General features: G+C 41.6%; 1 protein-coding gene across 2 annotated transcripts; it reads left to right on the top strand.

Moving 5' to 3' along the window:
• Positions 1 to 10,069: 10,069 nt before the first annotated feature.
• LOC106089886 (protein stunted-like) lies at positions 10,070 to 13,606 on the top strand. Of its 2 annotated transcripts, XR_001221707.2 has the most exons (4): positions 10,070 to 10,212; positions 10,416 to 10,546; positions 10,687 to 10,753; positions 13,416 to 13,606. XR_001221707.2 is itself a non-coding variant. In XM_013255879.2 (3 exons), exons 1-3 carry the CDS (start codon positions 10,181 to 10,183, stop codon positions 13,439 to 13,441), a joined length of 189 nt encoding a protein of 62 aa, XP_013111333.1. In that variant the 5' UTR covers positions 10,072 to 10,180; the 3' UTR covers positions 13,442 to 13,606. The 2 variants fall into 2 exon arrangements, 1 of the variants encoding a protein (XP_013111333.1); XM_013255879.2 differs by lacking the exon at positions 10,687 to 10,753 and having other exon boundaries at positions 10,072 to 10,212.
• The last annotated feature ends 98 nt before the right edge of the window (positions 13,607 to 13,704 follow it).

The raw sequence follows: 13,704 nt of genomic DNA, 5'->3' as shown, positions 1-13,704 counted from the left end.
TGAGGAGACAGCCCGTCGCAGTTCGGAGAGCGGCATTCTGACAGACATGAATATTATTCCACTGCGTGTCACAAAGTTGGCGAGACCACACTGGCGCTGCATAACTTACCACAGACCGGCCAATTGCTTTGTACGTGGTCAACAAGGTTTCTTTGTCTGCACCCCAAGTGCTGCCAGCAAGTGACTTGAGGATTTTGTTTCTACTTTTGACTTTATCGGAGAATGCTGTGGCATGTGGGGAGAATGTGTAAGATCTGTCATATGTGACGCCAAGTATTTTGGGACACTTGATGGTCGGAATCATTTCTCCATTGACCATCACAGTCAGCTCAGAATTCACCTCACGTGTATTTGTAGTGAACAATGTGGCTGAAGATTTGGTGGCGGATATGTTCAGATTTCTTGCAGCGAAATATGAGACAAGTTCGTTGAGGTAGACGTTCAACCTATCGCAGATGTCATCAATAGGTGGGGGGCCTGATGCTATGATCGTACAATCGTCTATATATGATACGATCTCTATGCCGTCTGAAGGGGGTGGAATGGAGGATAGGTAGAGGTTAAACAGTGCCGGAGATATCACACCACCTTGGGGATTTCCCTGTTTCACTCTACGGTGCTTCGACTTCTTATCCCTAAATTCCACAAATGACTGGCGAACACATAGATAATTCGCGACCCATCGTTTCAGGCATGGCTGGAGGAACGTGTTGGCGATGTCCTCAAATAATTTGGCATGGCTGACGGTGTCGAATGCCTTCGATAAGTCCAGGGCCACGAGGACCGTCCTATCAAATGGCCTGGGCTGATTGAAGCCACGGCAAATGTGTGCGGTGATGGCATGCAAAGCTGTTGTTGTGCTGTGCAGTCTACGAAATCCATGTTGATGCTCGACGAATGGAAATTCTCCTACGAGGCTCGGGAGGAGTAGTGCCTCAAGCGTCTTTGCCACTGGTGAGAGAAGGGAGATCGATCTGTACGACTCCCCCAAACTCGGATCTTTTCCAGGCTTCAATAGCGGGATCACTCTGCCCATTTTCCAGACATCGGGAACTATAAGAGTGTCCAAAGACAGGTTGAGGACAGTAGTAAGGTACTCAACTCCAGGTGAATCCAGATTCTTCAACATCAATGTAGAGATTCCGTCGGGGCCCAACGCCTTAGATGATTTGGCGCTACGGATGACATTTGTAACTTCGCCCACGGTAAATTGTGATGGCTGTTCATCGGCTCGTAGACCATGGATTCGATGAATGGCTCCCCTCATAGCCCTGCCACTCTCGGGATGCACAATAAATTGACTGTTAAACAATCTGGCGCATCTCTTCGGATCAGTCACAGTTACGTCGCCAAAAGTGGCCGAGGTCTTGTCATCCCGTCTACCGGGGTTCGAGAGTGACTTAACAGTAGACCACAGTTTGCCTATACCGGTGGCTAAGTTACATTGCTCCAAGGGTTCCAGCCACAAATTGCGCTTATGTTCGTAGACTCTCCTTTTTACTTCCAGATTCAGCTCGCTGGTTCTGGGGTTAGTTGGCTCCATACAACGAATTCCATCACGCTCGTCTGCGAGTACCACTACCTGCGCCGGGAAATTGGGCCGCACTCGGGGTTTTCGACCGGCTGGTATAAAGCGAGCGGCTGCTGCATTATTTATGTCTCGGAATTTCCTCTCGGCAACTAACACATCCGAGGGGGGTGGCAGTTCACTGAAGCGCCAATTGGTGTACTCTCTGAAGACAACCCAATCGATCTTCTTCTAATTGATAAACGTCCGGCGCTTAGAGGTTATGAAGTCGGGTGGTCGGTCGATGGTGAAAATTATGGAGCGGTGGTCTGACCCCAAAGAGATGAAGGCTTGTCAGGATACGTCACTCAGGAGTTTGGGGGATGCAATCGAAATGTCTGGCGAGCTGCTGCACCTCCTCGTAATTCTAGTGGGGGCTTCCTCATTCTCCGTGCAAAATGTGGAGCTTTCAATCTGCTCTGCCAAAGCCATGCCACCCTAATCGTTACCTAAGGGAGAATGCCATGAAATGTTATGCGCATTAAAGTCGCCTAGAACCAGACGATTATGGCCAGATAGTAACCCACTTATGTTGGGGTTGAAAGATTGGCTATTAATTGGGACACAGCTACCAACGGGCGATATGTACACGTTGTATAGCTCTATCTCGGCAGTGCCGGACCTGACTGCTATCCCCATGCACTCCATGTAGGGGTCACTAGCGCAAGTCGCAGACGAGATGGGTCTATAATGCACGGAATGGTGTATCACGAAACCTAATCCCCCACCTCAGTTCGTTACCTAGGGAAGAATGCCATGAAATGTGATGCGCATTAAAGTCCCCTAGAACCAGACGATTATGGCCAGATAGTAACCCACTTATGTCGGGGTTGAAAGCTTGCCCATTAATTTGGATACAGCTACCAACCGACGGTATGTATACGTTGTATAGCTCTATCTCAGCAGTACCGGACCTGAGTGCTATCCCTATGCACTCCATGTAGGGGTCACTAGCGCCAGGCGCAGGCGAGATGGGTCTATAATGCACGGAATGGTGTATCACGAAACCTAATCCCCCACCTCTATTCCTTGAGCGATCCTTGCGTAGCACATTGTATCCGTGACAACTGTACAAGCTGCGGGTGTGGTCAGATTTGTCTGCTGTACCGCATACGACCAATATGTTCTTCCGACTCATAAAATCCACAATCTAATAGATCTTGCCACGGAGACCGTTACACTTTAGTTTCAATAATGATACACTTCCCGGATCTGGGCTGGCAATATTGGAGCTGAGATGCTGCTGTTGCGTTTATTGCCGCGCGGGAGAGGTCGGCGGTCACATAGTCCGACGACGAAGACGACGCTTGTGACCCACTTCTGGCTATGTTCAGTATGGCTATAGTCTCGTAGTGAAGTGAGGCCAGAGCAAGATTGGAAATGTACTCACTCCATGCACCTGTTACACGTCACCGACACCGACTGATGATGGAGGCGGTTCTGGCAAACCGAACAGAAACAGGGTCCGGGGTTCTTTTCAATCCCGACACGGACCAGAAGTGTGCGGAGAAGGCACTCCGTGATGTGCCTCTCCCATGACGAAAAAATACGAACACGCACACTCAGGCGGCAGCCCTTGCCAATGAAGGATTCCATTGGGTCAATCCGGTGCGTACAACCGGCTGCCATGGGATTGATACATCTCGTAATATAGTTCTGGGATTCCACAGGTTAGGATTAGTTAGATTCCACAAGTTAAAGTGTGCCAAGTTCAACCGGGCCGAATCTTATATACCCTCCACCATCATCAGAGGATAACGGATATGAACTGCTATGCTATAGGAACTTTTTCAAATTATGTGCCGATTCGGGCCATACTTGGTATGGATGTTGGAGAACGTAGTAGAAGTCATTTTGCAAACTTTCAGCCAAATCGGATACGAATTGCGGCCTATAGGAGCTCAAGAAGTATAATCGGGAGATCAGTTTATATGGGTAGATCGGCTCATATAGGGAGATCAGTTTATATCAGGATATCGCTTTATAAAGAGGCTCAAGAAGTATTATCGCGCGGTCGGTTTGTAGTGGAGATATATCAGATTTTGGACCGATTCGGACCATACTTGGCACATCTGTTGATTGTCATAGATAACGTAATAGGGCAAAATTTCAGCCAAATTTAGATAGGAATTGCTCTCTCTAGAGGCTAAAGAAGTATAATCGGGAAACTGGCTTATATCAAAGCAATTTCTTAATATATACCAATATGGTCCATTTACAATTCCAACTGACCCACACCAATAGGAAGTATTTGTGCAAAATTTCAATTGTCTAGCTTTACTCCTTCGAAAGTTAGCATGCTTTCCACAAACAGACGGACATGGCTAAATCAAGTTAAAATGTCATACCGATCAAGAATATATGTATGTATATACTTTGTGGGGTCTTAGACCAATGTTTTGATGTGTTACAAACGGAAAAAAGAAGTTAGTATATCCCCATCCTAGATAGAAAAAAATCGCAAACAATTTTTCAAAAAAAATCATTGATTCAATAATTTTTTATTTAATTTAATAAGATTTTTTTTTTCAATTACAGTCATGATTGAAATTTATGTAATTTTTAACTAAAAACAAAATTGATCCAATTATTTTTTTAATTGAATCTGAAAATTTTTCTCATCACAATCGTCACAGAAAAGTTTGTAAATTTCAATTAAAAGAAATTAAATGATTCAAACATTTTTTAATCGAACCTTAGAAAATTTTCAAATATGATACTTAAGTAAATTCAATACAAGGCTATTTTGTATCCCACAATATAAAGGGAAGGAGTTTCAAAGATTTATGCGTCCCAAAAATCAAAAAATTAATTGAAGATTTTAAAAATTTCAATAATTTTTTTAATTGAAAATTTATTCAATTACTTTTTCAAAAACGGTTGTTTTTTTTTTGTTGTAGCCTCATTTTCATGTGGAAGTGGCGATCCTCGTCAAGGTCCTGTAGGTAAGCAAGCTCGTTCCGGTCTAAAGGACCGATCGCCGCGGGATCATGGTGGTCATTAGTTATTTACATGCGCCAATAACTCGCCTTGTGATATCGAGCATCATAGGCACTCAGTATTTGTGCAAGAACCGGTCCCAGATCCGCTCGATACCGCTGATTGTCCGCGACTGCCGTTACAGTTACTCCGTATGGAGCTTTCCACTATCCGCAACATGTGGACGCACCCGGTAGCTCGCAGCTAAGCTTCTCATTGCTGCCAGGAAAAGCTTAGCTACGAACTACCGGGCGATCGGTCCTTTGGACCGGAAGGAGCTTGACAAGGATCGCCAACTCCACATAAAAATGTAGCTACAACAACCCAAGAGATCAGGGGATGCAATGAAAATGTCTGACGAGTTGCTGCATTTCCTTGTAATCCAAGTGGGGACATCCTCACTCACCTTATAAAATGTGGAGCTTTCAATCTGCTCTTCCAAAACTATGCCCTGCTGGTCATTACCTAGAATAGATTGACATGAAACGTGATGCGCATTAAAGTCTCTTAGAACCAGACCATTGTGGCCAGACAGTAGCCCACTTATGTCGGGCTTGTAAGCTTGGCCATTAAGTGGGTCACAACTACCAACCGACTGCCATTTCCAAAATCCTTTTACTTGAATTCCACGATTGCTCGATGAGTCAACGTGTTTGCTTGGAGGTGTTTTAGCTGTTGTTGTTGTTGGAACCACATTTATAGGTGGGGGATCCTCGTCAAGCACCATATGTGAGCAAGCTCGCTCCGGTCAATCGGACAGATCGCCGCGGGCCGTTATGGCCATTGGTTATTTGAAGGCGTCAATAACTCGCCTTATCATATCGAGCATCATAAGCACTTAAAGGCCGAATTACCGCATACGTGAACGAGTAAAATCGTTCGAAATCTCTCTATGGTGAATTATTTATCTCTTTATTAAACGCGAATTTTTGAAATTTAAGAACACTTGGAAAAAAATTTATATACAAGTGGTAAGACGCATTAAATACGAGATGAGATTTCATTCGATACGAAAGCGCACTGGATCACGAATGCGGTAATACGGCCCCAGTACTAAAGCAAGAGCCGGTGCCGGCCGGCCTCTCACTGACACTCTCCACTCGGTACCGCTGATTGTCCGCGATTGCAGTTGCAACCTGTGCTCGGCAGCTGAGCTTCTCGTAATGACGGTGAACACCACACAAATCGGAACTGAGAGAGAGATCTAAGATCCCGTGTGGAGGGAGTTTTTTGCTGGTCCTCCCGAGTAACACAATATCAACGTAGCTCCAACATTGTTGCCTTTTTTTCAAATTCCGAAGTACCTTTTTATGTGAGTTCCATGTTATCATGATCGGTTAACAAGTCCTCGTTAGAGGTTTTAATGATGTTAAGGAGGCCCCCAGACAAAACTTGTGTATCGGATGTAGACACTACATCCAAATACCTTTTATACATTCAATCCCATGGAAGTTGGTTTTACGTACCGGATTGACCCGATGGAGTCCTTCATCGGCATGGGCTACCGCCTCAGTGCACAACACAAATACGTCCTATATGAGGGTTGTTATGGGGGTGGGTCGTCCCTAAGACGGTTCGTCCGGAATGTTGTTATCAGATTCGTAGTGCTTTTCATTTGAACCCCATATTCCCATAGTCTGCAAACATTTCCGATTTGGGGGTGTTTTGGGGGATGGGGCGCCCATTCAGTGACTTGCCCCTGAAAATATATATCAGATTCGTGTTCCACTCTTAAATACCTCTTCCTCTTCATATTGGAATGGTCAGCAAATACGCCCTTTTTGGGTGGTGTTGTTGTTGTTGTTGTAGCAGTGTGTTGTACGCTGAGGTGGCAGCCCTTGCCGATGGAGAACTCCATCGGGTCAATCTGGTACGTACAACCGGCTGGCATGGGATTGTTTGGGTGGTGATATGGGGGTGGTGTGGCGTCATAAATACTTTTCCCGAATATTGATATCAGATTTGTGCTTTACTCCCAAAGAACTTTCATTTGAGCTACATTCGTCCTATTTGGGAGGTGTTTTTGTTTTTGTTTTTAGGTTACAAACACAAATTAATTTTTATATATACGATTTTATTTCCATTGAACCTCGTCAAAATTTAGTTTTCGTGCAAAATATTGTCGAAAGTTTTTGATATTCATTAGGGCACAGAAAAAACATTTTCAATCCAATGGCAGCCGTTTGTACGTACCAAATTGTCCCTGTGAAGTCCTTCATCGGCAAGGGCAGCCGACTCTATGTACAACAGCACAGCATGCGCTTAACAAGTAAAGACAAGACTTTACAATTATCATTGCAATTTATGGCAACTATCCACCCAAATGACAGATCTGGGTAAAGTGTTAAGTTTAAAAGCTTATTTAAGCAGTCGCAATGATCTGTAAAGTAAAAGAAGCCATCCGGAACGTAATGACAGCAAGTTTTTAGTATGCGGTTTATTGCATTGTTAAGAAAAAACCGGAAGCAAAGCAAAATTAAAGCTTCGGCCAATGGAAAAATTTGCAGACAAAAAAGAAACAGAAAAATTAATTTTGGACATAAATGTCTGCTTTCAGGATATGGAGGTTTTAAAGAATGGGATTGTATTCTTTCAGTAACAAATAGTGAAAATTTGCACAAATTTGTAAGTACGCCAACACACATATTGCTTCAAAAACATAGGAACTGGTTACCGCTATACTAACCATATTCTGGATGGACGCTAGAAACTCAATGCCGTAGTCAGGTATTTGTTCGAAGGTATCCTCGATACAACTGAACAGTTGCGAAAAATTAAGGTCTATGACGACCTATGGATTCAATCCAATGTCTTTTGTAAAAATTTTCAGATTTTATCTCAATTCTTGAATGCATCGACTTCTCACACTCACACATAATAGGAATAGGCATTTCACTTCCCTCCTTTTCTCGAAATAACATTTCATTTCTTTAAAGTGATGCTTCTGACTGACGTTTTCCTGCATAGTACATTCATAGCCTCAGTAGCACTCAATCACACTGAAGTCGTGCTATACGTTTCTTAATGAAAGTTTCTGTTTACCAAGTATTATGAGAAAATTAAATCTTCCTTTAAGTAGTTGGATCAGTCGAGTAGAGTATCCGATTTCTGCTGCAGCTGCATCTTACCGATCCAGCCTGAATCAGTGGATGTAAACATTCGTAGGTTAGGTTAGGTTGAGAAGAGGATGCGGATATTAATCCGCCCCATGCCATTATGGACATACACCTAAACCAGAGCAATGACATAGGAAATGCTCCAACGTCTCATAATCTTCTCCACATGCCCTACACATGCTGACGATTTTGCATAAGTGCGTTCGTAGTCGCATGTGTCCCCTTATAATAAAAAAACCGTTTCTGATCTCCTTCTTACTTCCTTTCAATAATAGCCTCGTCCTCTCACGATCCGGATCACCCCATAGGATTTTCGCCGTCCTACCGACTGTTTCACTATTCCACAGTGTTGCAAATGCGAATTTGCCCATGAACATTCCACTAAGGTACAGGGGCAAACTTCTCACATATCACTGAGTGCTGTCCGATTCAAATTTTAACCTCAATGATAAGGGGCCTCCTTTTTACAGCCAAGTCCGAACGGCGTAGCGCAATGCGACACCTCTTTGGGGTGAAGTTTTAACATGGCATATTAGCTCACAAATTACGCCAGCATTAGGAGGGGATAACCACCGCTGAAAATGTTTTTCTGATCTTCTCGCCAGGATTCGAACCCAGGCATTCAGCGTCATAGGCGGACATGCTAGCCTCTGCGCTGCAGTGGCCTACTACGGTTCCACAGTGTTACCCGCCCTTAACTCGGTCTGCGTCGACCCGAAAGGCTTCGGGTTAACCAAGTTTTCTAACGACAGTCTTCTGGCCTTCACTGCCAATTCATCTGCCCTTTCATTCCTCCTTGCTCCATTATGGCCCGACACCCAAACAATTCGGATTGTGCCATCCTCAGAGAAGGCGTTAAAACAGTCTAAAACAGATCTCAGTTCTTGGATCCTCAATGTAGACCCCCAGACCCACTCTGTCCTCTAGTTCTGATGCATCCATGTAGCATGATCTTCCAGATGGCAATACTAGGGTTCCGCCAGTCCAAGACTGTGCGGCTGGCAGCAGTGCCTCGGACACGACCTCAAGTGTCGTCTCAGATATCCGATCAGAAACTTACATTCGTCAGTTTTGAGGTTTTTTTAAAGCGGGTTTAAAAGTGGCTTTTCAACGATAGGAAGCATAATGCACCTTCTTTCTCCCGTAGCTGTAGTTTTTCAATTTTGATAGTAGACTGCCAATAACACCTAAGCTTATCTTATCATCAAAGTTTAACATCCATGTTATGTCAGATGATGGCCTTCGGCCAGTGGTTACTTTTTTGGCCAGACACTCTAAGAATATATCCTTCTCGTCTTTGTCTATTGTTAGGACATGATGACAATAAGATCTGCAACAAGCCTTAAGCCTGTGTCGGACTACGAATGCACAGCCAAACTCATGTCTGTGGATTTGTGGCTGCCAATCCGTTTAGATAAGGTCGATAGCGGAACTAAAAACGAAATTCGTAAGCCGCTTAAGAAAACTGACAGTGAAATGGATACCGGACATCTGCAAATCAATGACGATTAAGAAGCTATCCATGCCAAAGTGCACAAATGCGAAAGACCCCAACCCAATCCCACCAAACAGGCTGGAACATTGAGGTCCGATCTGTGTGGTGTTCAGAAGCTTAACTGCGTTGCGGATAGTGTAATTCTCCATACGGAGTAGTAGGAGTCTCAGTAAGAGGCCGGTCGGCACCGGCTCTCGCACAAATACTGAGTGCCTATGATGCTCGATATGACAAAACGGATTATTGGCGCCTTTATATAACCAATGAATAACCTGTTCCCGCGGCGATCGGTCCTTTGGACCGAAACGAGCTTGCTCACCAGGAGCGTGACGAGGATCGCCACCTCCACATGCAAATGTGGCTACAACGACAACCCCAACCCCTACTGATGGATTTACAAATTTTATGTTAAGCTTATAGGAACAAACTCATTAACTTAAGTTCTCAATCTCTTACACAATAAAATATCTTCAGTCAATTTAATCAAACGATTAAAGAAAGTTATAATTGCCAACTTGTTAACAATTTTTTACTTTGTCATTCTATGTGACAGAAATAATACTAATTGCTCTAGTTGTTAGATACATAGTTTTTTCTGTGTATAGTTTATAAATAAGGGAGTATCACTTACATTGGTCGTTGAACATTTTCTTGGATTCAAATAAATGTTATAAATATAAGAAAAACTTAATAATATTATCACAAACCGAAAAGCTTCTAAAATGCGACACACGATGTGAATTGAAACCCGTTATGTTTACAATTGAGTTTGACTGACATATGATTCTAAAGCCAAGGCGACATCTAGCAGCTGAATGACAACCGTAAAGCATTTTGACAGACATTGGCGCATTTACATACAGAATCGAAAAATAATCGTTGTAACGACAATCGATAACATAACCATAATTGGAATCGATTTTGCTCCACCATTGTAGATTTTCCTGACAGACTACACGAGCTGCCGACAATTTTGCAAAATTTATCTTTAAAATAAAGTAAATTAAATAAATCCAAAGCAAAATGACTAACGCCTGGAGAGCCGCTGGACTTACGTAAGTAATATAAACTGTGAACATAAATAATAAGAGTGACACTTTTTGTAATACAATGGAAAATAAAAATTACGTAATTTAACTTCTTCCATGGGGAGGTAGTATGCTGCTGCAGTGTCAAAAAGCGGCATAGAATAATGTCCAAAATATGAAGACACAAGAAAATTATATCATTACATATTTTTCTTTATATAACATTGCAGCTACATTCAATACTCCAACATCTGCGCCCGTGTAGTGCGTCAAGCCTTGAAGGCTGATTTGCGTGCCGATGCTGCCAAACGTAGCGAGAGCCATGTCAAATTTACTCCTTGGGCTAATGGAAAACCTGCACGTAAGTATCGAAAAACATATGTTCTCCAGAGAAAAACAAAATTACATTAATTTCTATAGTTTTTGAGCTGTATTTATTTATTATATTTTATATAGAATAGATTTTTAACAAATTATTTTTTTTACCAATGAAATTTCCAGATGAAAAGTGAAAACTTTAAAATTGACCACTGAGCGTCCTTTTTAAAGAACTTTTCGTTATTAAGCTGTAAGTTATTAAAAAGGCTTTGTGATGTTAAAGCAAAGGACCAGCCACACAAAAGTGTTTTTTGTTTAATAATTGTTCAAGTTATCCAAAATGTTTAACAACGGCCCCACTTTAAACTCCTTTGATGCATATTCCAAACTTTGTATTACTTTTTATTCATATGTACATATACCTAAATTTGCTTATCCATTTGTTTCCCACCACGAAAAGTACTTAACGCGCCTATTGTATTGTACACTGAGGCAATCGCCCTTGCCGATGAAGGAATCCATCGGTCCAATTCCGTACGTACATCCGGCTTCCATGTGATTGATTGACAAAAGCAAAATATTTGCTAATAACATATTTTGAAAAAGCCATTTTCACAATTGCTCCCCCCAACGTTTATAACCATTGAGTCAATCGATTTGACTATCAATCATCTTAAACAGTTACAATATACTCTTGTCCTTTTACATACTAAATCCAGCGGTTTTCCGTAGGCTGCAATCCAAATTAGTTGTGGCTCAACTACATTACGGCAGATGCAGACGCTTCAATTCCTACTGAGCTAAGATTAAAGTTTACGTCCTGGACGTTTGGCCCGCATGTGACCTGAGACCCCGTTGCACAAGTAGCCAGTACTTTGCCCAGGCAATCCTTGACTTATTAAAAATTCCCTCTGAACAGACCCCATACAAGGGGCGGATTTCCTTGATCTACGGGCCACCGTGGCCTTCGTAAGCAAATCCGTGAATGACGTCGAACGCCTGGATTAAAATCCCAGGGTAAACATCAGATACAAACTTTTTAAGCGGTGTTTATCCCCCAATGCTGGCGACATTTGTAAGGTATCCAGCCATGTTAAAACTTTACCAAGTGGTTTCGCTATAAGGAATGCCGTTCGAACTCGCCATAAAAAAGGAGGTACTTTATCATTAAACTACTGGGTCGCCCCGGTAACTGTGTTGGTAGCGTACTCAGATTACAAATGCGGGATCGTGGGTTCGTTTCCCACCAGGGTCTGGTCTGTCGCTATTGTGGTATCACAATGAACTAAATTTGCCAATCTTACCTATTCTAGCATTAAACTAAGACTTTAATCGGACTGAACTCATTTATATGAGAGAATCCATCCCCTGTTACTTAACCAAATGATCATTGGATAATTTATTATTGTTTTATCTTCTCGTTGAGCTTGAATTTGAACCACTATTCCTTAATTAAATGTTTATGTTCCCCATGAAGTATATTCTTGATCGTCTTGGCATACCGAGTCGATGCCATGTAGAATGAACATCGACATGGCTAGGTCTTCAATCGAACGCAAGAAGATATCTGCTTGAAATTTTGCACAGTTACTTCTTATTGATGTAGGTAGTTGGGGATTACAAATGGTCCAGATAGGTTGGTATTTGGATATAGCACCCATTGAAAATGGTCCTTCGATTTGACTCTTTGAACGCCTGGAAGACCCTTTTATTTTCCGAATTATTTATACATGGAGTATGTTGCTATGATTTTTCATCAAAATTTGTAGTGCTGGGTTTCCGAGATTCGACTCGGCCAAACTAAGCACAAAATTATAATTTTATAATTGGGCCGTGCTTAAAATTACGAAACTGGACAATTAAATATATAGAGAATTACTTATTGTCACCGTTTTTAATCTATGGTTCACCCAGAAGATGACAATTTGTATGAGTCTTGATCGCACGGTCTTGTATGTATAACTTCTTCTCGACCCTGGCACGGAACAGGCACTTCGGGATCAGCCTCTCCCATGACGAAATAGAGACAAAACAAGTAAACTATGGCGACAGACTGTGCCCGATGGAAATTCTACCGGGTCGATTTAGTATAAAGAACCGGATGACAACCTAGTTCAGTTTACCGTTCAAAATTATTCCCATCGTATCATATCCCCCCTCCCCCTATACATAGAGCAAGTCTGCAACAAAATTTCTACCAAAAAAAGTTAAAAATTCCATTCCATGAAAATGCGGTAATCCTATGTTCGAAATTTTCTTAACCAACTTCCAAGCCATTTCTAGTTCAGTTTACCGTCCAAAATTATTACCAACGTTGCATATCCCCCCTACCCCCTATACATAGAGCAAGTCTGCAAAAAAAAAAGTTAAAAATCCCTATGTACGAAATTTTCTTAACCAACTGCCAAGCCATTTCTAGTTCAGTTTACCGTCCAAAATTATTACCTACCCCCTATACATAGAGCAAGTGTGCAAAAAAACTTAAGAATTCCAATTCATGAAAATGCGTTAATCCTATGCACGAAATTTTCTTCACCGGCTGCCAAGCTATTTCTAGTTCAGTTTACCGTCCAAAATTATTACCAACGTAGCATATCCCCCCTATACATAGAGCAGGACTGCAACAAAATTTCTACAAAAAAAGTTAAAAATTACAATCCATGAAAATGCGGTAATCCTATGCACGAAATTTTCTTAACTGGTTGCTTATCCCACCCCAAAAAAGAAGAGTTAAATTATAACCTCTCAAATCTGAAGTATTTCCTATATGTCCCCTCTAAAGAAAATCTTTATCCCATGTGTTTATAATCTGTTACACTTTTCGATCTAATACATTTTTGTTTTTTAACTAATTTTTGTTTTTTTCTTTTTGTTATATTCTTTCTAATATGTACTCTAATTTCTATTTACAGCTCGTACCCAAGGCGCTGCCGAATAAATTTAACCAATTTCTTTTTGGTTAAGTTTACATATATAAATCTATAAAAATTCCTCCAAATCTGAATTCATCATAGAAACGGTTGAAATAAAATTTTTAAATTAATTTCGAAATGTTTGTGCTGGAAGCAAAAACATAAATAAAACAATTTAATGAAAAGGAAAACTTATTTTATTGTTATAAGTACAATATATACAATACAAACACAAAAAAGGTAAGGCACATAACACGGAAAACTTTGAAATAACCTTAAATGAAATATA

The sequence above is a fragment of the Stomoxys calcitrans genome, chromosome 4 (assembly GCF_963082655.1).
Source record: "Stomoxys calcitrans chromosome 4, idStoCalc2.1, whole genome shotgun sequence".
Taxonomy (NCBI): Eukaryota; Metazoa; Arthropoda; class Insecta; order Diptera; family Muscidae; genus Stomoxys; species Stomoxys calcitrans.
This window is presented reverse-complemented; position numbering and strand designations above follow the sequence as displayed.